Source organism: Bombina bombina, chromosome 6, assembly GCF_027579735.1.
Source record: "Bombina bombina isolate aBomBom1 chromosome 6, aBomBom1.pri, whole genome shotgun sequence".
Lineage (NCBI taxonomy): Eukaryota > Metazoa > Chordata > Amphibia > Anura > Bombinatoridae > Bombina > Bombina bombina.
In genome coordinates, this window is record NC_069504.1 from 2,579,736 (window position 1) to 2,603,604 (window position 23,869).

At 46.6% G+C, this 23,869-nt stretch overlaps 1 protein-coding gene across 1 annotated transcript in view; it reads left to right on the top strand.

The window, feature by feature from the left end:
• The window catches only part of CPT1B (carnitine palmitoyltransferase 1B), a gene marked incomplete at its 3' end in the record, with an annotated part of 634,626 nt that overhangs the window by 381,568 nt on the left and 229,189 nt on the right, over nt 1-23,869 (top strand). The window contains 1 exon segment of the mRNA XM_053716281.1: nt 23,700-23,834. Coding sequence (XP_053572256.1) covers nt 23,700-23,834 — 135 coding nt within the window.

Sequence of the window (23,869 nt, forward strand, 5' to 3'; positions counted from 1 at the left end):
TCAGACACATACTCACATCATATCAGTCCTCTGGTTCTACAGCCCCTCTGTCAGACACATACTCACATCAGATCAGACCCCTGGTTCTACAGCCCCTCTGTCAGACACATACTCACATCATATCAGTCCTCTGGTTCTACAGCCCCTCTGTCAGACACATACTCACATCAGATCAGTCCCCCTGGTTCTACAGCCCCTCTGTCAGACACATACTCACATCATATCAGTCCTCTGGTTCTATCAGCCCCTCTGTCAGACACATACTCACATCAGACCTCTGGTTCTACAGCCCCTCTGTCAGACACATACCTCACATCATATCAGACCTCTGGTTCTACAGCCCCTCTGTCAGACACATACTCACATCATATCAGACCTCTGGTTCTACAGCCCCTCTGTCAGACACATACTCACATCATATCAGTCCTCTGGTTCTACAGCCCCTCTGTCAGACACATACTCACATCATATCAGACCCCTGGTTCTACAGCCCCTCTGTCAGACACATACTCACATCATATCAGACCCCTGGTTCTACAGCCCCTCTGTCAGACACATACTCACATCAATCAGTCCTCTTGTTCTACTGCCCCTCTGTCAGACACATACTCACATCATATCAGTCCTCTGGTTCTACAGCCCCTCAGTCAGACACATTCTCACATCAGATCAGACCCCTGGGTTCTACAGCCCCTCTGTCAGACACATACTCACATCAGATCAGAACCTCTGGTTCTACAGCCCCTCTGTCAGGGACACATACTCCACATCATATCAGTCCTCTGGTTCTACAGCCCCTCTGTCAGACACATACTCACATCATATCAGACCCCTGGTTCTACAGCCCCTCTGTCAGACACATACTCACATCATATCAGTCCTCAGGTTCTACAGCCCCTCTGTCAGACACATACTCACATCATATCAGACCCCTGGTTCTACAGCCCCTCTGTCAGACACATACTCACATCAGATCAGTCCTCTGGTTCTACAGCCCCTCTGTCAGACACATACTCACATCATATCAGTCCTCAGGTTCTACAGCCCCTCTGTCAGACACATACTCACATCATATCAGACCTCTGGTTCTACAGCCCCTCTGTCAGACACATACTCACATCATATCAGTCCTCTGGTTCTACAGCCCCTCTGTCAGACACATACTCACATCATATCAGTCCTCTGGTTCTACAGCCCCTCTGTCAGACACATACTCCACATCATATCAGACCCCTGGGTTCTACGGCCCCTCTGTCAGACACATACTCACATCATATCAGTCCTCTGGTTCTACAGCCCCTCTGTCAGACACATACTCACATCATATCAGTCCTCTGGTTCTACAGCCCCTCTGTCAGACACATACTCACATCATATCAGACCTCTGGTTCTACAGCCCCTCTGTCAGACACATACTCACATCATATCAGACCTCTGGTTCTACAGCCCCTCTGTCAGACACATACTCACATCATATCAGACCTCTGGTTCTACAGCCCCTCTGTCAGACACATACTCACATCATATCAGACCTCTGGTTCTACAGCCCCTCTGTCAGACACATACTCACATCATATCAGACCTCTGGTTCTACAGCCCCTCTGTCAGACACATACTCACATCAGATCAGACCCCTGGTTCTACAGCCCCTCTGTCAGACACATACTCACATCAGATCAGACCTCTGGTTCTACAGCCCCTCTGTCAGACACATACTCACATCATATCAGTCCTCAGGTTCTACAGCCCCTCTGTCAGACACATACTCACATCATATCAGACCTCTGGTTCTACAGCCCCTCTGTCAGGACACATACTCACATCATATCAGTCCTCTGGTTCTACAGCCCCTCTGTCAGACACATACTCACATCATATCAGTCCTCTGGTTCTACAGCCCCTCTGTCAGACACATACTCACATCATATCAGACCTCTGGTTCTACAGCCCCTCTGTCAGACACATACTCACATCATATCAGACCTCTGGTTCTACAGCCCCTCTGTCAGACACATACTCACATCATATCAGACCTCTGGTTCTACAGCCCCTCTGTCAGACACATACTCACATCATATCAGTCCTCAGGTTCTACAGCCCCTCTGTCAGACACATACTCACATCATATCAGACCCCTGGTTCTACAGCCCCTCTGTCAGACACATACTCACATCAGATCAGACCCCTGGTTCTACAGCCCCTCTGTCAGACACATACTCACATCATATCAGATCTCTGGTTCTACAGCCCCTCTGTCAGGCACATACTCACATCATATCAGACCTCTGGTTCTACAGCTCCTCTGTCAGACACATACTCACATCATATCAGATCTCTGGTTCTACAGCCCCTCTGTCAGACACATACTCACATCATATCAGATCTCTGGTTCTACAGCCCCTCTGTCAGACACATACTCACATCATATCAGATCTCTGGTTCTACAGCCCCTCTGTCAGACACATACTCACATCATATCAGACCCCTGGTTCTACAGCCCCTCTGTCAGACACATACTCACATCATATCAGTCCTCTGGTTCTACAGCCCCTCAGTCAGACACATACTCACATCATATCAGACCCCTGGTTCTACAGCCCCTCTGTCAGACACATACTCACATCATATCAGTCCTCTGGTTCTACGGCCCCTCTGTCAGACACATACTCACATCATATCAGACCCCTGGTTCTACAGCCCCTCTGTCAGACACATACTCACATCATATCAGTCCTCTGGTTCTACAGCCCCTCAGTCAGACACATACTCACATCATATCAGACCCCTGGTTCTACAGCCCCTCTGTCAGACACATACTCACATCATATCAGTCCTCTGGTTCTACGGCCCCTCTGTCAGACACATACTCACATCATATCAGACCACTGGTTCTACAGCCCCTCTGTCAGACACACACTCACATCATATCAGACCTCTGGTTCTACAGCCCCTCTGTCAGACACATACTCACATCATATCAGTCCACAGGGTCTACAGCCCCTCTGTCAGACACATACTCACATCATATCAGATCTCTGGTTCTACAGCCCCTCTGTCAGACACATACTCACATCATATCATATCTCTGGTTCTACAGCCCCTCTGTCAGACACATACTCACATCAGACCCCTGGTTCTACAGCCCCTCTGTCAGACACATACTCACATCATATCAGACCTCTGCTTCTACAGCCCCTCTGTCAGACACATACTCACATCATATCAGACCTCTGGTTCTACAGCCCCTCTGTCAGACACATACTCACATCATATCAGACCTCTGGTTCTACAGCCCCTCTGTCAGACACATACTCACATCAGATCAGTCCTCAGGTTCTACAGCCCCTCTGTCAGACACATACTCACATCATATCATATCTCTGGTTCTACAGCCCCCTCTGTCAGACACATACTCACATCATATCAGACCCCTGGTTCTACAGCCCCTCTGTCAGACACATACTCACATCATATCAGACCCCTGGTTCTACAGCCCCTCAGTCAGACACATACTCACATCATATCAGACCTCTGGTTCTACAGCCCCTCTGTCAGACACATACTCACATCATATCAGACCCCTGGTTCTACAGCCCCTCTGTCAGACACATACTCACATCATATCAGACCTCTGGTTCTACAGCCCCTCTGTCAGACACATACTCACATCATATCAGTCCTCTGGTTCTACAGCCCCTCTGTCAGACACATACTCACATCATATCAGACCTCTGGTTCTACAGCCCCTCTGTCAGACACATACTCACATCATATCAGTCCCCTGGTTCTACAGCCCCTCTGTCAGACACATACTCACATCATATCAGACCCCTGGTTCTACAGCTCCTCTGTCAGACACATACTCACATCATATCAGACCCCTGGTTCTACAGCCCCTCTGTCAGACACATACTCACATCATATCAGACCTCTGGTTCTACAGCCCCTCTGTCAGACACATACTCACATCATATCAGTCCTCTGGTTCTACAGCCCCTCTGTCAGACACATACTCACATCATATCAGACCCCTGGTTCTACAGCCCCTCTGTCAGACACATACTCACATCATATCAGACCTCTGGTTCTACAGCCCCTCTGTCAGACACATACTCACATCATATCAGTCCTCTGGTTCTACAGCCCCTCTGTCAGACACATACTCACATCATATCAGACCTCTGGTTCTACAGCCCCTCTGTCAGACACATACCACATCATATCTCTGGTTCTACAGCCCCTCTGTCAGACACATACTCACATCATATCAGACCTCTGGTTCTACAGCCCCTCTGTCAGACACATACTCACATCATATCAGACCTCTGGTTCTACAGCCCCTCTGTCAGACACATACTCACATCATATCAGACCTCTGGTTCTACAGCCCCTCTGTCAGACACATACTCACATCATATCAGACCTCTGGTTCTACAGCCCCTCTGTCAGACACATACTCACATCAGATCAGACCCCTGGTTCTACAGCCCCTCTGTCAGACACATACTCACATCAGATCAGACCTCTGGTTCTACAGCCCCTCTGTCAGACACATACTCACATCATATCAGTCCTCAGGTTCTACAGCCCCTCTGTCAGACACATACTCACATCATATCAGACCTCTGGTTCTACAGCCCCTCTGTCAGACACATACTCACATCATATCAGTCCTCTGGTTCTACAGGCCCCTCTGTCAGACACATACTCACATCATATCAGTCCTCTGGTTCTACAGCCCCTCTGTCAGACACATACTCACATCATATCAGACCTCTGGTTCTACAGCCCCTCTGTCAGACACATACTCACATCATATCAGACCTCTGTTCTACAGCCCCTCTGTCAGACACATACTCACATCATATCAGACCTCTGGTTCTACAGCCCCTCTGTCAGACACATACTCACATCATATCAGTCCTCAGGTTCTACAGCCCCTCTGTCAGACACATACTCACATCATATCAGACCCCTGGTTCTACAGCCCCTCTGTCAGACACCTACTCACATCAGATCAGACCCCTGGTTCTACAGCCCCTCTGTCAGACACATACTCACATCATATCAGATCTCTGGTTCTACAGCCCCTCTGTCAGACACATACTCACATCATATCAGACCTCTGGTTCTACAGCTCCTCTGTCAGACACATACTCACATCATATCAGATCTCTGGTTCTACAGCCCCTCTGTCAGACACATACTCACATCATATCAGATCTCTGGTTCTACAGCCCCTCTGTCAGACACATACTCACATCATATCAGATCTCTGGTTCTACAGCCCCTCTGTCAGACACATACTCACATCATATCAGACCCCTGGTTCTACAGCCCCTCTGTCAGACACATACTCACATCATATCAGTCCTCTGGTTCTACAGCCCCTCAGTCAGACACATACTCACATCATATCAGACCCCTGGTTCTACAGCCCCTCTGTCAGACACATACTCACATCATATCAGTCCTCTGGTTCTACGGCCCCTCTGTCAGACACATACTCACATCATATCAGACCCCTGGTTCTACAGCCCCTCTGTCAGACACATACTCACATCATATCAGTCCTCTGGTTCTACAGCCCCTCAGTCAGACACATACTCACATCATATCAGACCCCTGGTTCTACAGCCCCTCTGTCAGACACATACTCACATCATATCAGTCCTCTGGTTCTACGGCCCCCTCTGTCAGACACATACTCACATCATATCAGACCCCTGGTTCTACAGCCCCTCTGTCAGACACACACTCACATCATATCAGACCTCTGGTTCTACAGCCCCTCTGTCAGACACATACTCACATCATATCAGTCCTCAGGTTCTACAGCCCCTCTGTCAGACACATACTCACATCATATCATATCTCTGGTTCTACAGCCCCTCTGTCAGACACATACTCACATCATATCATATCTCTGGTTCTACAGCCCCTCTGTCAGACACATACTCACATCATATCAGACCCCTGGTTCTACAGCCCCTCTGTCAGACACATACTCACATCATATCAGACCTCTGCTTCTACAGCCCCTCTGTCAGACACATACTCACATCATATCAGACCTCTGGTTCTACAGCCCCTCTGTCAGACACATACTCACATCATATCAGACCTCTGGTTCTACAGCCCCTCTGTCAGACACATACTCACATCAGATCAGTCCTCAGGTTCTACAGCCCCTCTGTCAGACACATACTCACATCATATCATATCTCTGGTTCTACAGCCCCTCTGTCAGACACATACTCACATCATATCAGACCCCTGGTTCTACAGCCCCTCTGTCAGACACATACTCACATCATATCAGACCCCTGGTTCTACAGCCCCTCAGTCAGACACATACTCACATCATATCAGACCTCTGGTTCTACAGCCCCTCTGTCAGACACATACTCACATCATATCAGACCCCTGGTTCTACAGCCCCTCTGTCAGACACATACTCACATCATATCAGACCTCTGGTTCTACAGCCCCTCTGTCAGACACATACTCACATCATATCAGTCCTCTGGTTCTACAGCCCCTCTGTCAGACACATACTCACATCATATCAGACCTCTGGTTCTACAGCCCCTCTGTCAGACACATACTCACATCATATCAGTCCCCTGGTTCTACAGCCCCTCTGTCAGACACATACTCACATCATATCAGACCCCTGGTTCTACAGCTCCTCTGTCAGACACATACTCACATCATATCAGACCCCTGGTTCTACAGCCCCTCTGTCAGACACATACTCACATCATATCAGACCTCTGGTTCTACAGCCCCTCTGTCAGACACATACTCACATCATATCAGTCCTCTGGTTCTACAGCCCCTCTGTCAGACACATACTCACATCATATCAGACCCCTGGTTCTACAGCCCCTCTGTCAGACACATACTCACATCATATCAGACCTCTGGTTCTACAGCCCCTCTGTCAGACACATACTCACATCATATCAGTCCTCTGGTTCTACAGCCCCTCTGTCAGACACATACTCACATCATATCAGACCTCTGGTTCTACAGCCCCTCTGTCAGACACATACTCACATCATATCTCTGGTTCTACAGCCCCTCTGTCAGACACATACTCACATCATATCAGACCCCTGGTTCTACAGCCCCTCTGTCAGACACATACTCACATCATATCAGACCTCTGGTTCTACAGCCCCTCTGTCAGACACATACTCACATCATATCAGACTTCTGGTTCTACAGCCCCTCTGTCAGACACATACTCACATCATATCAGACCTCTGGTTCTACAGCCCCTCTGTCAGACACATACTCACATCATATCAGACCTCTGGTTCTACAGCCCCTCTGTCAGACACATACTCACATCATATCTCTGGTTCTACAGCCCCTCTGTCAGACACATACTCACATCATATCAGACCTCTGGTTCTACAGCCCCTCTGTCAGACACATACTCACATCATATCAGACCTCTGGTTCTACAGCCCCTCTGTCAGACACATACTCACATCATATCAGTCCTCTGGTTCTACAGCCCCTCTGTCAGACACATACTCACATCATATCAGACCTCTGGTTCTACAGCCCCTCTGTCAGACACATACTCACATCATATCAGACCTCTGGTTCTACAGCCCCTCTGTCAGACACATACTCACATCATATCAGACCTCTGGTTCTACAGCCCCTCTGTCAGACACATACTCACATCATATCAGTCCTCTGGTTCTACAGCCCCTCTGTCAGACACATACTCACATCATATCAGACCTCTGGTTCTACAGCCCCTCTGTCAGACACATACTCACATCATATCAGACCTCTGGTTCTACAGCCCCTCTGTCAGACTCATACTCACATCAGATCAGTCCCCTGGTTCTACAGCCCCTCTGTCAGACACATTTCAAGTCAAGACAAGAATACTTTATTAGCATGACATTATTACATGTGTTGCCAAAGTAATATGTTACAATAAAACAAATCAATAACAATTTATAAAGTAGGAGTATAGTGGGTAAATATGATAGTTCATTTTATCTGATTGGGGGTTCTGGTCATGTGACAGTCTGCTACATATCTTGCTACTATCCTTGTAGCTTTGTTGTTTTCTCCTAAGAGTACGCATAGTCTTTCTTGTTCCGACATCTGTGGAAAGTCTGTTATTTCTTTCATTATTTTTGGGAAGTATTTATCCCTTAAGGGTTTGTATCTTGTACAGTACAAGAGAAAGTGCGCTTCAGTCTCTATGTCCCCACTGTCACACTGTGCACATTGTCTGGCTGCCCTGGGTCTCCATTTTGTCTGATATCTGCCAGTCTTTATTTCCAGCTGGTGGTCAGAGATTCTGTATTTAGTGAGTATCTGTCTGTGCTTTGGGGTTGGTGACACTTGTGAGATACTCAGCTAGTCTGTACTCTCTCTGTAGAGACCTGTAACACTCCATCTTGTTCTGTTGCCCTATCTGTTCCTTCCAGTGCCCAGTGTACCTCTCCTTCAGAGCTGTGTGTAAGGTGTTTGTTGACTCTCTCATGGGCTGTTCTTTTGCTGATGTGGTTTTGCAGGTCTGATGTATATTCTCTAAATGCTTTTGATGCTGGATCACAGAGTGCTTGGTGGTAAAGTGTGCTTGTGTCACTATTTGTGAGGTGACACCCAGAATTTGTACACCCGTTTTTGCATAGGTAACAACAATGGGAAACTTCCCAGCTCTGCTCTGCACCCATTGTTAGGGGCGCTTCTGTGTACCCGCAGTGCATATTTACAGAATTGGAGATGTGCAATTTCTGTGAGAGTTTTGTCCCATTCTCGGTAGTTCTGGGTCAGTGTTGGGCCCCAGACCTCACAGCCATACAGCAGGATTGGTACAATGGTGCTTTCAAATACCTTAATTAACAGTTCTGTAGGAGGGTTTAGACTGTCCCCTTAAGTAACAGTTCTGTAGGGGGGTTTAGACTGGCTAGCAGCTTCTTTATTGCTGGAAGGCTCTAAGGGCTTTTTCTTGCAGTGTTTTGATGCCCAGTTTAAAGCTTCCTGATGCACTCAGTGTAAGCACAAGATAGGTATAATGTAATGTGTGCTCTACCTCTTTAGAGAACAATAGGAATTTGAGTTTTTGCTGGAGATTTTTGGGCTTTTTCTGGAAAATCATGATTTTCGTTTTTTCCATATTCACTTCCATTGCCCATGACTTACAGTATGTCTGCAGTATGTCTAGTTTTTCTTGCAAACCCACTGCTGTGGGGGACAGGATGAGCAGGTCATCTGCATATAAGAGACCATGGATTTCCTTCCCATTCAGGGATATACCTGGTGCTGTGCATTTCTCCAGTTCTGTGGGCAGATCATTAATGTACAGGTTGAATAATGTGGGGCTGAGGCTGCATCCTTGTCTGACACCTCTCTTTTGTTCAAAGCTCTTTGTTTGTAGTTTGTTTATTTTTACTTTACATTTGAGGGATGAATACATGGTCTTTATTATGTCATATGTCTTCCCACCAATTCCACTTTGCAGCAGTTTCATGTATAGGCCAGGGTGCCAGATTGAGTTAAATGCTTTTTTGAAGTCCACAAAACATGCAAACACCTTCCCTGATGGTGAGCTTTTCACATACTTGTTAGTGATAGCTTGTAATGTGAAGATGTGGTCTGTGGTTCTTTGTTTAGGGAGGAAACCTATCTGACTCATGTGCAGGGTTCTGCTGTCTATTAGAAATTTTAATATTCTCTGGTTCAGGATTGTGCAGAAGAGTTTGCTCACATTGCTGTTTACACAGACTCCCCTGTAGTTATTTGGGTCAGTTAGATCCCCATGTTTGTGGATTGGGGTAACCAGACCTTCTGTCCATGTTTCTGGGAAGTGCCCTGATTGTAAGATGATATTAAACAGTTTTTTGAGAGCCTCTTGGAGCTGTGGGCTGCTGTGAATCAGCATCTCATTTAGTATTTGGTCAGATCCACAAGCTTTTCTTGGTTTTAATGACTTTATGCCTTCTGCAACTTCCTGTAGTGTGAAGGGGAAGTCTAGAGGAGTTTGATAGTTCTTTATTACATTTTCTAAATTTAACAGTTTTTCACAAGTTTCTTTTTGTGACGTATTGAGCTTATTAGGTTCTAGATCTTTGTATAATGTTTGAAAATAATCTGTCCATATGTCACCATCTTGGATTGGAATATGCCCAGTGGCTTTTGATGTGATTTTTTTCCACAAGCTCCAAAAGGAATTATTATCTGTTGATTCTTGAATTTGGGAGAGTGTTTAATTTAGGTGGTTTATTTTCTTGCTTTTTAGGGTAGTTTTGTAGTCTTTTAGTCTACGGTTATATGTGCACCTCAGATCCTCTCGCAGTGGTTCTCTGTGTTTAAGGTTTGATAATTTTCTCACCTCAAGTCTTAAGGCTGCACATTCTTTATCAAACCAATCATTTTTATTGTTATTTTTTCCTTTGTCTTTTGTCTGACAGTTTAAGGGATTTGTTTGCTGCTCTATGGAGAATAGTTGTTAAATCATTTGTTGCTTTATTTGTGTCATATGGAGTATAACTGTAGCTTCTATTAATGAAAGCATTAATTTGATTTGTTATCTCCTCATTTTCCAAGCTGTTCATAAAGATTTCCTTACTTTGTTGGGACCACAGGTAATTAGGGGGCATTCTGTACAAATGTTTCCTGGCTTTCCATGTTGGGATTTTCTTTGAACTATTGATGTGTATGACCATTTGGTTATGGTCTGATAGGTAGGACTGGGGTCTTACTATCAGCGAACTGATCTTTCTGATGTCCAGGTCAGTTATCACATAGTCAATGACACTTTTACCACTTGATGAGTTAAATGTAAAACTTCCCAGCCTGTCTCCAGTTACCCTTCCATTTACAATGTACAGACCTAATCTTTTACAAACATCAAGGAGTTTTTTCCCATGTGTGTTCATTATTTTATCATAGCTGTTTCTTTGAGTGTCCATCAGGGTGTTAAAATTCGTACTCTTTCCAAATATATGTTTATTTCCTTGGCTGGGGGTATAGTCCCTTGCATTGCTTGTACGAGCATTCATGTCTCCGATTAGCATAATTTGTCCTTTTGTTTGAAAGTTTGAGATCTCCCCCTGCAGTGTATTGAAGTATTGTGGGTCATAATATGGTGATTCCCGTGGTGGAATGTATATGGCACAGAGGTAGAGATTGTGAGATGTCTGTACAAGGTTCTTTGATATTTGTATCCACAGATGTGTTGTACCTTTCTTCACTGGGGTGATAAATGATTTGAGGCTCTCTTTGTACCACACTAATAACCCCCCTGAGAGTCTCCCTCCTCTTTTATGTTTTGTTGCTGCAGGAATTATTAACTCTTTATAGTCCATAGGGCAAGATGATGCTGTGCTTCTATCTTGCCATGTCTCCTGTAACAAGATAATATCATGATTTCTTATATTTTGTTGAAAATCGGGATCTCTGATTTTGTCTCCAAAGGTGGAGGAAGTGAGCCCTTGTATGTTCCAGCTGCTAATTGTGAGACTGTTCATCTTGTGTCCAGTCTATAGTGTGCTAATTAAGCTTTCAGGCTGTGAGAATTAAGGTTTTTGTTTTGTTTTGGTTTTTTTTTTTGGTTTTTTTTTGTTGTTTGTTTTCCCTCTTGCAGTTCATTTGTGATATCCTGGTTTGTTTCTAAAGCTTTTCATATAGTGCATGGATTAGTTCTCGAATTTCCCTAAGTTCTGAGTCTGCCTGCATATTTTGCCTTTTATTTCTTTGGAAGTCTCTGTAGTGGGCACTGTATTGGCTGTTGTTAGGAGCCTGTAGGTTCTCCCTGTACTGTCCATTTGAGGGTATCAAGGATCTTTTACTATTATTCCATTTATGTGAGTACCCACTCCAATGTGTAGTTGTTCTATCCCTGTAATTATCGGGGGGGTGTCTCCCTAAATGTGAAGTGAGTATGTTGCGCTCCAGTGTTGTATCTTTTAGATTTTTGGCAAACATACGTACCCCCCGTTTATTCAGATGTACTTGATCATATAGGTGTGTACAGTTAATGTTGTGGTGTTGGGCCACCATTATGTTTGGGGTTTGAGCAAAAGCCTTTAGCTGCATATTGATGTTTTGGACAATATTACTGTGCATGTCACTCCTTGGTAATAGGCTAGAAAGGATGATTTTTGTTAGTGGGAATTTATTTCTTGTGATAGTTATCAGGTCTTCCATTGCATTAATATATTTCTCTGGATCTTGCAGTTCATTTGAGCCAGTGTGGATGATTATATATTTTGGGTTATTAAAATTTGGGTTTAAAATTCTCTCTTTTGCTTTATCCATGTTTACACATTTGTACTGGAGAACTCTCTTACCAGGGAAGAGGCGCTTTCCATCTAGGTATTTACCATTTGAGTCCATTAAGATGAGAACATCTGTTTCAGGGGTTTGCCTTGTGTGCTCTTCTGGTTTATTTTGTGTAAGATTCTGTAGTGGTTTCTCAGGGATTTCCTTAGTGGCCCCCAGTACACTGGCCAGCTGCTCTGCTTGGTTTTCTGCTCTGACCTGGGCTGTAGTCTGTTGTTGCTTGGCAGGGGGCTGTGTCTGGTCTTTGGGTGGTTTCTCTTGAGCAGACTGGGTCCCTGCTTGTGGTTCTTTCTGCTTTGTTTCTCCCAAGGTCACTGTTGCTGGGTTATGTACTATTTTGTTCTTTTGAAGGTTTGTTGTTGGTCTATGTGGAGCTATGTATTGGTTGTTTGGGTGATTTTCCTGATGGCGTTTCAGTTCTTCCTTGGATTTCTTGAGATCACATTTTAATCTTTCATTGTCAATAATTAGATCAGAGATTTGTGATCTGATCTCCTGGATTTCCTGTTTGTGCTCCTGCTTGATGGTCATGAGCTCTTGCTTTACCCATTCTAAGTGATCTTTTTGTACAAGGTCCTTTTTTGTTGATTCACGGAACTCTGCAAAGTCTCTTTCTAGTGAGGCCAAACAGTCCCTTAGAGCTTTGTCAGTTATGGGTGAGTGTTTCACAGCTTTATTCTGTTTCTCTGTCTGTGGTACCCTTGTATTTTCTGTTGATACAATATCTGATGAGGTTTTATTTAGTTCTTCTTCCCTAATAGCGAGTTCTCTATTCACCAAGCTTTTTTGTTTCAGTGTTTTAAACTGTGTTTCAAATAAATCCAGGCAGGATTCGCTTCCTTGTATCATTACTGTGCCGTTATTATATATATTTATTGTATAAAGTGTATTTTCACAGTCTTCTCCATCGTGTACAATGATTTGTCTTCCGTTCCCATTTCCCTTTTTTTGAATGTTAATAAAGTTTTCCCGTAAGGTTTGGTGCCATGCATCTTTTTGCTCTGTATGAAATAATAAGTTGGTTTTGTGCTTTTTTTGGTCTCTATAAGAATAATCAGCGATAAGTAGTTCAGGGTTGTTGATAAGGATGTTTTCTTTAAATCCTTTTTGGGCTGCTCCAGTTTACTCACATCATATCAGACCTCTGGTTCTACAGCCCCTCTGTCAGACACATACTCACATCATATCAGACCTCTGGTTCTACAGCCCCTCTGTCAGACTCATACTCACATCATATCAGACCTCTGGTTCTACAGCCCCTCTGTCAGACTCATACTCACATCAGATCAGACCTCTGGTTCTACAGCCCCTCTGTCAGACACATACTCACATCATATCAGTCCTCTGGTTCTACAGCCCCTCTGTCAGACACATACTCACATCATATCAGACCTCTGGTTCTACAGCCCCTCTGTCAGACACATACTCACATCATATCAGACCCCTGGTTCTACAGCCCCTCTGTCAGACACATACTCACATCAGATCAGACCTCTGGTTCTACAGCCCCTCTGTCAGACACATACTCACATCATATCAGTCCTCTGGTTCTACAGCCCCTCTGTCAGACACATACTCACATCAGATCAGTCCTCTGGTTCTACAGCCCCTCTGTCAGACACATACTCACATCATATCAGACCTCTGGTTCTACAGCCCCTCTGTCAGACACATACTCACATCATATCATACCCCTGGTTCTACAGCCCCTCTGTCAGACACATACTCACATCATATCAGACCCCTGGTTCTACAGCCCCTCTGTCAGACACATACTCACATCATATCAGACTTCTGGTTCTACAGCCCCTCTGTCAGACACATACTCACATCATATCAGACCTCTGGTTCTACAGCCCCTCTGTCAGACACATACTCACATCATATCAGTCCCCTGGTTCTACAGCCCCTCTGTCAGACACATACTCACATCAGATCAGACCTCTGGTTCTACAGCTCCTCTGTCAGACACATACTCACATCATATCAGACCCCTGGTTCTACAGCCCCTCTGTCAGACACATACTCACATCATATCAGTCCTCTGGTTCTACAGCCCCTCTGTCAGACACATACTCACATCATATCAGTCCTCTGGTTCTACAGCCCCTCTGTCAGACACATACTCACATCATATCAGTCCTCTGGTTCTACAGCCCCTCTGTCAGACACATACTCACATCATATCAGACCTCTGGTTCTACAGCCCCTCTGTCAGACACATACTCACATCAGATCAGACCTCTGGTTCTACAGCTCCTCTGTCAGACACATACTCACATCATATCAGACCTCTGGTTCTACAGCCCCTCTGTCAGACACATACTCACATCATATCAGACCTCTGGTTCTACAGCCCCTCTGTCAGACACATACTCACATCATATCAGACCTCTGGTTCTACAGCCCCTCTGTCAGACACATACTCACATCATATCAGTCCTCAGGTTCTACAGCCCCTCTGTCAGACACATACTCACATCATATCAGACTTCTGGTTCTACAGCCCCTCTGTCAGACACATACTCACATCATATCAGACCCCTGGTTCTACAGCCCCTCTGTCAGACACATACTCACATCATATCAGTCCTCTGGTTCTACAGCCCCTCTGTCAGACACATACTCACATCATATCAGACCTCTGGTTCTACAGCCCCTCTGTCAGACACATACTCACATCAGATCAGACCTCTGGTTCTACAGCCCCTCTGTCAGGACACATACTCACATCATATCAGACCTCTGGTTCTACAGCCCCTCTGTCAGACACATACTCACATCATATCAGACCTCTGGTTCTACAGCCCCTCTGTCAGACACATACTCACATCATATCAGTCCCCTGGTTCTACAGCCCCTCTGTCAGACACATACTCACATCATATCAGTCCTCTGGTTCTACAGCCCCTCTGTCAGACACATACTCACATCATATCAGACCCCTGGTTCTACACCCCCCCGGTCAGACACATACTCACATCATATCAGTCCCCTGGTTCTACAGCCCCTCTGTCAGACACATACTCACATCATATCAGACCTCTGGTTCTACAGCCCCTCTGTCAGACACATACTCACATCATATCAGACCTCTGGTTCTACAGCCCCTCTGTCAGACACATACTCACATCATATCAGACCTCTGGTTCTACAGCCCCTCTGTCAGACACATACTCACATCATATCAGACCTCTGGTTCTACAGCCCCTCTGTCAGACACATACTCACATCAGATCAGACCCCTGGTTCTACAGCCCCTCTGTCAGACACATACTCACATCAGATCAGACCTCTGGTTCTACAGCCCCTCTGTCAGACACATACTCACATCATATCAGTCCTCAGGTTCTACAGCCCCTCTGTCAGACACATACTCACATCATATCAGACCCCTGGTTCTACAGCCCCTCTGTCAGACACATACTCACATCATATCAGTCCTCTGGTTCTACAGCCCCTCTGTCAGACACATACTCACATCATATCAGTCCTCTGGTTCTACAGCCCCTCTGTCAGACACATACTCACATCATATACAGCCCCTCTGTCAGACACATACTCACATCATATCAGACCTCTGGTTCTACAGCCCCTCTGTCAGACACATACTCACATCATATCAGACCCCTGGTTCTACAGCCCCTCTGTCAGACACATACTCACATCATATCAGACCTCTGGTTCTACAGCCCCTCTGTCAGACACATACTCACATCATATCAGACCCCTGGTTCTACAGCCCCTCTGTCAGACACATACTCACATCATATCAGACCTCTGGTTCTACAGCCCCTCTGTCAGACACATACTCACATCAGATCAGACCTCTGGTTCTACAGCCCCTCTGTCAGACACATACTCACATCATATCAGTCCTCAGGTTCTACAGCCCCTCTGTCAGACACATACTCACATCATATCAGACTTCTGGTTCTACAGCCCCTCTGTCAGACACATACTCACATCATATCAGTCCTCTGGTTCTACAGCCCCTCTGTCAGACACATACTCACATCATATCAGACCTCTGGTTCTACAGCCCCTCTGTCAGACACATACTCACATCAGATCAGTCCTCTGGTTCTACAGCCCCTCTGTCAGACACATACTCACATCATATCAGACCTCTGGTTCTACAGCCCCTCTGTCAGACACATACTCACATCATATCAGTCCCCTTGTTCTACAGCCCCTCTGTCAGACACATACTCACATCATATCAGACCCCTGGTTCTACAGCCCCTCTGTCAGACACATACTCACATCATATCAGACCTCTGGTTCTACAGCCCCTCTGTCAGACACATACTCACATCATATCAGTCCTCTGGTTCTACAGCCCCTCTGTCAGACACATACTCACATCATATCAGACCTCTGGTTCTACAGCCCCTCTGTCAGACACATACTCACATCATATCAGACCCCTGGTTCTACAGCCCCTCTGTCAGACACATACTCACATCATATCAGTCCTCTGGTTCTACAGCCCCTCTGTCAGACACATACTCACATCATATCAGTCCTCTGGTTCTACAGCCCCTCTGTCAGACTCATACTCACATCAGATCAGTCCTCTGGTTCTACAGCCCCTCTGTCAGACACATACTCACATCATATCAGTCCCCTGGTTCTACAGCCCCTCTGTCAGACACATACTCACATCATATCAGACCTCTGGTTCTACAGCCCCTCTGTCAGACACATACTCACATCAGATCAGACCTCTGGTTCTACAGCCCCTCTGTCAGACACATACTCACATCATATCAGACCTCTGGTTCTACAGCCCCTCTGTCAGACACATACTCACATCATATCAGACCCCTGGTTCTACAGCCCCTCTGTCAGACACATACTCACATCAGATCAGTCCTCTGGTTCTACAGCCCCTCTGTCAGACACATACTCACATCATATCAGTCCTCTGGTTCTACAGCCCCTCTGTCAGACACATACTCACATCATATCATATCTCTGGTTCTACAGCCCCTCTGTCAGACACATACTCACATCATATCAGTCCTCTGGTTCTACAGCCCCTCTGTCAGACACATACTCACATCATATCAGACCCCTGGTTCTACGGCCCCTCTGTCAGACACATACTCACATCATATCAGACCTCTGGTTCTACAGCCCCTCTGTCAGACACATACTCACATCATATCAGACCTCTGGTTCTACAGCCCCTCTGTCAGACACATACTCACATCATATCATATCTCTGGTTCTACAGCCCCTCTGTCAGACACATACTCACATCATATCAGTCCTCTGGTTCTACAGCCCCTCTGTCAGACACATACTCACATCATATCAGACCCCTGGTTCTACGGCCCCTCTGTCAGACACATACTCACATCATATCAGACCTCTGGTTCTACAGCCCCTCTGTCAGACACATACTCACATCATATCAGACCTCTGGTTCTACAGCCCCTCTGTCAGACACATACTCACATCATATCAGACCTCTGGTTCTACAGCCCCCTCTGTCAGACACATACTCACATCATATCAGACCTCTGGTTCTACAGCCCCTCTGTCAGACACATACTCACATCAGATCAGACCCCTGGTTCTACAGCCCCTCTGTCAGACACATACTCACATCAGATCAGACCTCTGGTTCTACAGCCCCTCTGTCAGACACATACTCACATCATATCAGTCCTCAGGTTCTACAGCCCCTCTGTCAGACACATACTCACATCATATCAGACCCCTGGTTCTACAGCCCCTCTGTCAGACACATACTCACATCATATCAGTCCTCTGGTTCTACAGCCCCTCTGTCAGACACATACTCACATCATATCAGTCCTCTGGTTCTACAGCCCCTCTGTCAGACACATACTCACATCATATCAGTCCCCTGGTTCTACAGCCCCTCTGTCAGACACATACTCACATCATATCAGTCCTCTGGTTCTACAGCCCCTCTGTCAGACACATACTCACATCAGATCAGACCCCTGGTTCTACAGCCCCTCTGTCAGACACATACTCACATCATATCAGACCCCTGGTTCTACAGCCCCTCTGTCAGACACATACTCACATCATATCAGACCTCTGGTTCTACAGCCCCTCTGTCAGACACATACTCACATCATATCAGACCCCTGGTTCTACAGCCCCTCTGTCAGACACATACTCACATCATATCAGACCTCTGGTTCTACAGCCCCTCTGTCAGACACATACTCACATCATATCAGACCCCTGGTTCTACAGCCCCTCTGTCAGACACATACTCACATCATATCAGACCTCTGGTTCTACAGCCCCTCTGTCAGACACATACTCACATCAGATCAGACCTCTGGTTCTACAGCCCCTCTGTCAGACACATACTCACATCATATCAGTCCTCAGGTTCTACAGCCCCTCTGTCAGACACATACTCACATCATATCAGACCTCTGGTTCTACAGCCCCTCTGTCAGACACATACTCACATCATATCAGTCCTCTGGTTCTACAGCCCCTCTGTCAGACACATACTCACATCATATCAGACCTCTGGTTCTACAGCCCCTCTGTCAGACACATACTCACATCAGATCAGTCCTCTGGTTCTACAGCCCCTCTGTCAGACACATACTCACATCATATCAGACCTCTGGTTCTACAGCCCCTCTGTCAGACACATACTCACATCATATCAGTCCCCTTGTTCTACAGCCCCTCTGTCAGACACATACTCACATCATATCAGACCCCTGGTTCTACAGCCCCTCTGTCAGACACATACTCACATCATATCAGACCTCTGGTTCTACAGCCCCTCTGTCAGACACATACTCACATCATATCAGTCCTCTGGTTCTACAGCCCCTCTGTCAGACACATACTCACATCATATCAGACCTCTGGTTCTACAGCCCCTCTGTCAGACACATACTCACATCATATCAGACCCCTGGTTCTACAGCCCCTCTGTCAGACACATACTCACATCATATCAGTCCTCTGGTTCTACAGCCCCTCTGTCAGACACATACTCACATCATATCAGTCCTCTGGTTCTACAGCCCCTCTGTCAGACTCATACTCACATCAGATCAGTCCTCTGGTTCTACAGCCCCTCTGTCAGACACATACTCACATCATATCAGTCCCCTGGTTCTACAGCCCCTCTGTCAGACACATACTCACATCATATCAGACCTCTGGTTCTACAGCCCCTCTGTCAGACACATACTCACATCAGATCAGACCTCTGGTTCTACAGCCCCTCTGTCAGACACATACTCACATCATATCAGACCTCTGGTTCTACAGCCCCTCTGTCAGACACATACTCACATCATATCAGACCCCTGGTTCTACAGCCCCTCTGTCAGACACATACTCACATCAGATCAGTCCTCTGGTTCTACAGCCCCTCTGTCAGACACATACTCACATCATATCAGTCCTCTGGTTCTACAGCCCCTCTGTCAGACACATACTCACATCATATCATATCTCTGGTTCTACAGCCCCTCTGTCAGACACATACTCACATCATATCAGTCCTCTGGTTCTACAGCCCCTCTGTCAGACACATACTCACATCATATACAGCCCCTCTGTCAGACACATACTCACATCATATCAGACCTCTGGTTCTACAGCCCCTCTGTCAGACACATACTCACATCATATCAGTCCTCTGGTTCTACAGCCCCTCTGTCAGACACATACTCACATCAGATCAGACCCCTGGTTCTACAGCCCCTCTGTCAGACACATACTCACATCATATCAGACCTCTGGTTCTACAGCCCCTCTGTCAGACACATACTCACATCATATCAGTCCTTTGGTTCTACAGCCCCTCTGTCAGACACATACTCACATCATATCAGACCCCTGGTTCTACAGCCCCTCTGTCAGACACATACTCACATCATATCAGTCCTCTGGTTCTACAGCCCCTCTGTCAGACACATACTCACATCATATCAGACCTCTGCTTCTACAGCCCCTCTGTCAGACACATACTCACATCATATCAGACCTCTGCTTCTACAGCCCCTCTGTCAGACACATACTCACATCATATCAGACCTCTGGTTCTACAGCCCCTCTGTCAGACACATACTCACATCATATCAGTCCTCTGGTTCTACAGCCCCTCTGTCAGACACATACTCACATCATATCAGTCCTCTGGTTCTACAGCCCCTCTGTCAGACACATACTCACATCATATCAGACCCCTGGTTCTACAGCCCCTCTGTCAGACACATACTCACATCATATCAGACCCCTGGTTCTACAGCCTCTCTGTCAGACACATACTCACATGATATCAGACCCCTGGTTCTACAGCCCCTCTGTCAGACACATACTCACAGCCCCTCTGTCAGACACATACTCACATCATATCAGACCTCTGGTTCTACAGCCCCTCTGTCAGACACATACTCACATCATATCAGTCCTCTGGTTCTACAGCCCCTCTGTCAGACACATACTCACATCATATCAGACCTCTGGTTCTACAGCCCCTCTGTCAGACACATACTCACATCATATCAGACCTCTGTTTCTACAGCCCCTCTGTCAGACACATACTCACATCATATCATCCTCTGGTTCTACAGCCCCTCTGTCAGACACATACTCACATCAATCAGTCCTCTGGTTCTACAGCCCCTCTGTCAGACACATACTCACATCATATCAGACCTCTGGTTCTACAGCCCCTCTGTCAGACACATACTCACATCATATCAGACCTCTGGTTCTACAGCCCCTCTGTCAGACACATACTCACATCAGATCAGTCCTCTGGTTCTACAGCCCCTCTGTCAGACACATACTCACATCATATCAGACCTCTGGTTCTACAGCCCCTCTGTCAGACACATACTCACATCATACAGACCCCTGGTTCTACAGCCCCTCTGTCAGACACATACTCACATCATATCAGACCTCTGGTTCTACAGCCCCTCTGTCAGACACATACTCACATCATATCAGACCTCTGGTTCTACAGCCCCTCTGTCAGACACATACTCACATCATATCAGTCCTCTGGTTCTACAGCCCCTCAGTCAGGCACGTACTTACATCAGATATGTGACCTTGCAGCCTCTCAGTCAGGCACGTACTTACATCAGATATGTGACCTTGTAGCCCCTCAGTCAGGCACGTACTTACATCAGATATGTGACCTTGCAGCCCCTTAGTCAGGCACGTACTTACATCAGATATGTGACCTTGCAGCCCCTTAGTCAGGCACGTACTTACATCAGATATGTGACCTTGCAGCCCCTTAGTCAGGCACGTACTTACATCAGATATGTGACCTTGCAGCCCTCAGTCAGGCACGTACTTACATCAGATATGTGACCTTGCAGCCCCTCAGTCAGGCATGTACTTACATCAGACTCCTGGCCTTGCAGCCCCTCAGTCAGGCACGTACTTACATCAGATATGTGACCTTGCAGCCCCTCAGTCAGGCACATACTTACATCAGACTCCTGGCCTTGCAGCCCCTTAGTCAGGCACGTACTTACATCAGATATGTGACCTTGCAGCCCCTCAGTCAGGCACGTACTTACATCAGATATGTGACCTTGCAGCCCCTCAGTCAGGCACGTACTTACATCAGATATGTGACCTTGCAGCCCCTTAGTCAGGCACGTACTTACATCAGATATGTGACCTTGCAGCCCCTCAGTCAGGTACGTACTTACATCAGATATGTGACCTTGCAGCCCCTCAGTCAGGCACGTACTTACATCAGATATGTGACCTTGCAGCCCTCAGTCAGGCACGTACTTACATCAGATATGTGACCTTGCAGCCCCTCAGTCAGGCACGTACTTACATCAGATATGTGACCTTGCAGCCCCTCAGTCAGGCACGTACTTACATCAGACTCCTGGCCTTGCAGCCCCTCAGTCAGGCACGTACTTACATCAGACTCCTGGCCTTGCAGCCCCTCAGTCAGGCACGTACTTACATCAGATATGTGACCTTGCAGCCCTCAGTCAGGCACGTACTTACATCAGATATGTGACCTTGCAGCCCTCAGTCAGGCACGTACTTACATCAGATATGTGACCTTGCAGCCCTCAGTCAGGCACGTACTTACATCAGACTCCTGGCCTTGCAGCCCCTCAGTCAGGCACGTACTTACATCAGATATGTGACCTTGCAGCCCTCAGTCAGGCACGTACTTACATCAGATATGTGACCTTGCAGCCCCTCAGTCAGGCACGTACTTACATCAGATATGTGACCTTGTAGCCCCTCAGTCAGGCACGTACTTACATCAGATATGTGACCTTGTAGCCCCTCAGTCAGGCACGTACTTACATCAGATATGTGACCTTGCAGCCCCTCAGTCAGGCACGTACTTACATCAGATATGTGACCTTGCAGCCCCTCAGTCAGGCACGTACTTACATCAGATATGTGACCTTGTAGCCCCTCAGTCAGGCACGTACTTACATCAGATATGTGACCTTGCAGCCTCTCAGTCAGGCACGTACTTACATCAGATATGTGACCTTGTAGCCCCTCAGTCAGGCACGTACTTACATCAGATATGTGACCTTGTAGCCTCTCAGTCAGGCACGTACTTACATCAGATATGTGACCTTGTAGCCCTTAGTCAGGCACGTACTTACATCAGATATGTGACCTTGCAGCCCCTCAGTCAGGCACGTACTTACATCAGATATGTGACCTTGTAGCCCCTCAGTCAGGCACGTACTTACATCAGATATGTGACCTTGCAGCCCCTCAGTCAGGCACATACTTACATCAGATATGTGACCTTGCAGCCCCTCAGTCAGGCACGTACTTACATCAGATATGTGACCTTGTAGCCCCTCAGTCAGGCACGTACTTACATCAGATATGTGACCTTGTAGCCCCTCAGTCAGGCACGTACTTACATCAGATATGTGACCTTGTAGCCCCTCAGTCAGGCACGTACTTACATCAGATATGTGACCTTGTAGCCCCTCAGTCAGGCACGTACTTACATCAGATATGTGACCTTGTAGCCCCTCAGTCAGGCACGTACTTACATCAGATATGTGACCTTGTAGCCCCTCAGTCAGGCACGTACTTACATCAGATATGTGACCTTGCAGCCCCTCAGTCAGGCACATACTTACATCAGATATGTGACCTTGCAGCCCCTCAGTCAGGCACGTACTTACATCAGATATGTGACCTTGTAGCCCCTCAGTCAGGCACGTACTTACATCAGATATGTGACCTTGTAGCCCCTCAGTCAGGCACGTACTTACATCAGATATGTGACCTTGCAGCATGTCACTGGTGAGATAACATTGCCATGAGCTATCTCCGGTTGTCACTCATATGGGTCACTGTTTTGTCTGTTGCAGGAAAAAGGCCATTTCTGCCTAACGTATGAAGCCTCCATGACTCGCATGTTCCGTGAAGGTCGGACAGAGACTGTGAGAGCCTGCACCCGCCAGTCCTGTGACTTTGTCAGAGCCATGGAGGATCCTGAGCAAAGTGTGAGTAACGAAGTGGAAGTTTATTATGTCTTCCT